Source organism: Brugia malayi (genome assembly GCF_000002995.4).
Source record: "Brugia malayi strain FR3 genome assembly, contig: Bm_v4_Chr4_scaffold_001, whole genome shotgun sequence".
Taxonomy (NCBI): domain Eukaryota; kingdom Metazoa; phylum Nematoda; class Chromadorea; order Rhabditida; family Onchocercidae; genus Brugia; species Brugia malayi.
This window is the reverse complement of record NW_025062478.1, coordinates 6816019-6819113: the sequence shown is the minus strand read 5'-3', so window position 1 is coordinate 6819113 and position 3095 is coordinate 6816019. Positions and strand designations below refer to the sequence as shown.

General features: G+C 33.8%; 1 protein-coding gene across 1 annotated transcript; it reads left to right on the top strand.

Annotated features, from left to right (window-relative positions):
• Positions 1 to 591: 591 nt before the first annotated feature.
• On the top strand, positions 592 to 2856 carry Bma-crls-1 (Uncharacterized protein; the record flags this gene model as incomplete). Its single annotated transcript, XM_043081928.1, has 7 exons — positions 592 to 722; positions 964 to 1074; positions 1299 to 1392; positions 1848 to 1977; positions 2069 to 2223; positions 2562 to 2653; positions 2775 to 2856. The coding sequence occupies 7 exons, from the start codon at positions 592 to 594 to the stop codon at positions 2854 to 2856; spliced, it is 795 nt and encodes a 264-aa protein (XP_042937862.1).
• Positions 2857 to 3095: the final 239 nt, after the last annotated feature.

The window sequence follows — 3095 nt, the reverse complement described above, 5'->3', positions numbered from 1 at the left end:
CGTGTGCAACACACACACACACACACACACACACACACACACACACACACACACACACACACACACACACACACACACACACACACACACACACACACACACACACACACACACACACACACACACACACACACACACACACACACACACACAATATCAAAGCATATAAGTGTTCCAGCTTCACTGCATCCACTTTCCCTTGCTTCCGAACATAAGTGCTACTCTTCCCAGCGCCGTCTTACGCACGTGAAAGTTACCGCGTGAACTTCTGATTCATTTCTGTTAGAGGGAAGCATAGCGGATTCAACCCAAATTTCTCTCCTCGCCTCCTACTCTCATCACTAGATAAAGTCACTACCCATCCCTGTGTCTCCTAAAACACATACTCTCTCTCTCTGACTGACTTGTCCTAACTCATCCAGTAATGCAAAGATATCAAACTCTGAATTTGACGTCCTGTTCTCTTCCGAGAAGCGTTTTTATCTACATTGGTCTGAAGAAACTGTGAGTGTTACTTTCTCGATTTATCTCTGATCAGATTTGCAGTGTTCTCGTCAGTTGTGTGTACAACCTTGTTGATCTGAGAGTCGAATGTTTCGGAGGATATGGCTTCAAAATGTGATGCAGTGTAGAAAGACGCTCTCTCTGGTGACATATCCTAGCGCAACTTTCCTTCCATCTATTGCTTATGTTTCCCAAGCACGGCTTTTGACCTTGAGTCGGTAAACATTTGAGCCGTATTTTTTTCCATTTACATATTCTTTTGAATCGTTAGGTGCATCGCAATACACTCTAAATTTCCAAAAAACACTGTTGAAGTTGTATTTTGCAGTATTAGGTAGCATTAAGATAAAGTTGTTTTTCTAAAACAAATTAATTTAATGAGCAGAATTGCTCTCTATATGTGGATTGATGGAAAAAGAGACATTATATTTCATTAAAATAATCACATATTATTTCCAGGAATAGTAAAACCTCCACTTCTAAACATATTACAGAAGTAAAAGTGAACGAGATTAGAAATAAGCCTGGGAACAAAATTGCAACTATACCAAATGCTTTGTGCTTATTCAGGTGTGTTTCTTTCATTTGTAATTTCCATGCATTGACCTCATTTACTTTTAAAACTACTTAACCACTCATTTATTTTTATATGAAGTGTTAAACGTAACTTATGCATTTGGGAATCTACCTTACACTTATTCCCCTGCTCATCGATATATATTGAAGATGACTGATTTTTCAAACTGCGTGGTAGGAGTTTGTTGCTATGTCTGATTTTCTCGGAGTAATTTTAGAATTGGAATGACTCCATTAATTGGATATTTAATAATAAAGGAATCATACATGATTGCACTGGCTTTATTTGCTATTAGCGGGATAACAGATTGGGTTCGTTTAATTATTCTGTAATATATTTTAAAACCTAATATGGTTTAGTTGTTGCGTCTTTTGTAACATCCACTTCTGAACAGGAGTGAATATTTCAGTAAAAATATGAATTCTAAACCCGTAGATCTTAATTTACTTTTTTTGGCTATAATGGATAGACTGACGAAAGTTTATTTTCGTTCTCAGATCTCATCACCTCTTCATTATCAGCGAAAAGCATGGTATTGAGTTGAGTATTGAATACTCCATTTCTTTTTAATATCGTACTGTTGTGTAATCATTGTGTTATAATATACCACTGATTTGTTAATTCTCAAATGCTTCCTTTGCAGAATTACAAAGTCGTATTCAAGATTAAAAGACATGTTAATTTCTGATAATGAATGGTTAAATTTTTTGTACGAGATTTTTTTTCGAAAAAATTTGAAAATCATTACATTTATACTCCATTTCAGTTGGATGGTTATATTGCTCGAAGCTTTTGGAGTCAAAATTCGCTGGTTGGTAGTATAATTGACCCTGTGGCTGATAAATTACTTGTTACAACCGTTTTTATTAGTCTCACTTACGTCAAACTTGTACCATGTGACTTTTCCTCCTTAATTTTATTGACATTAGTTTAATTCTTGTAACCTTTTATTTAAAACTATTCTATTTACAACATTCTCAATTTTAGTGCCTCTTACTATTCTGGTGATTTTACGAGACATTGGCCTTATTGTTGGTGGAGCTGTAACCAGATACAAAACACTTGAAAAACCGGTAACATTAATCCGGTATTTTAGCCCATCTGTTTCACCACTTCAAGTCACACCAACATCTGTCAGTAAAGTCTGTATTTCTCCGCTTTTTTTTTTTCAGCAGGAAATAATTAAGCAGGAGATTCTAATTTTTTTTTTTTTTTTTGTTTGTTAATTTGTTGTCTTTTCCTCCCATTCAAGCGTTGTAAATTCAGTTTTATTTTTTGTACTTAGATTTTATATTTCAGATTTTATATTTCAAACTTTTGCTTAACTTCATCTATTTTCTTTTTTGAGTCCAAGTTTCTCATGTTTAACTGAGCTGATTGCATTAATTTTTTAGTAGACTTTGGTTCCATTGTTTTAATTTAATCATACAAGTTTCATTCTTTATCTTTCTTAACTATGATAAAATTTGAGCAAGTTTAGGTGAATACGGCACTTCAGATGTGCACAGTCGCTGGAAGCCTAGTATCTTCTATATTAGGCTTTACGAATCATCTTTTTCTAACACATATCTAGTGAGTCGGTTTTGTCATTTATGATTATTTGCAAAAAAAAAAAATAAGTCTAGTCAAAATTTTTCAAATTTGCTTTTGCCATTTACTTATCATTTTAAGCAGATGACAAAATACGTTTTAGCTTTGCTACTGCCGCAACAACGATCTATTCTGGATTCCAGTACGCACGGCTGACCAGGATGAAGCCAGTAAAGAAAGAATAATAGTCAGTGAACTTTTGGATATTTTCACGTTTTAGGTTTTCTTTATTTCTAGATTTTAATTAATACAGAACAGTTATTATCGCTTGATAAATATCCAAAACCAAATATTAGCTGCATGAAGTCCTAAATATTAAAAACTTTTTATCTTTTCCTGCGAACGGACGGATTTTGTATTAGTTTATTATGAGATTTAATTGCATAATTTTTTTTGCTTGAGAAATATAGATTTGATGACTAGC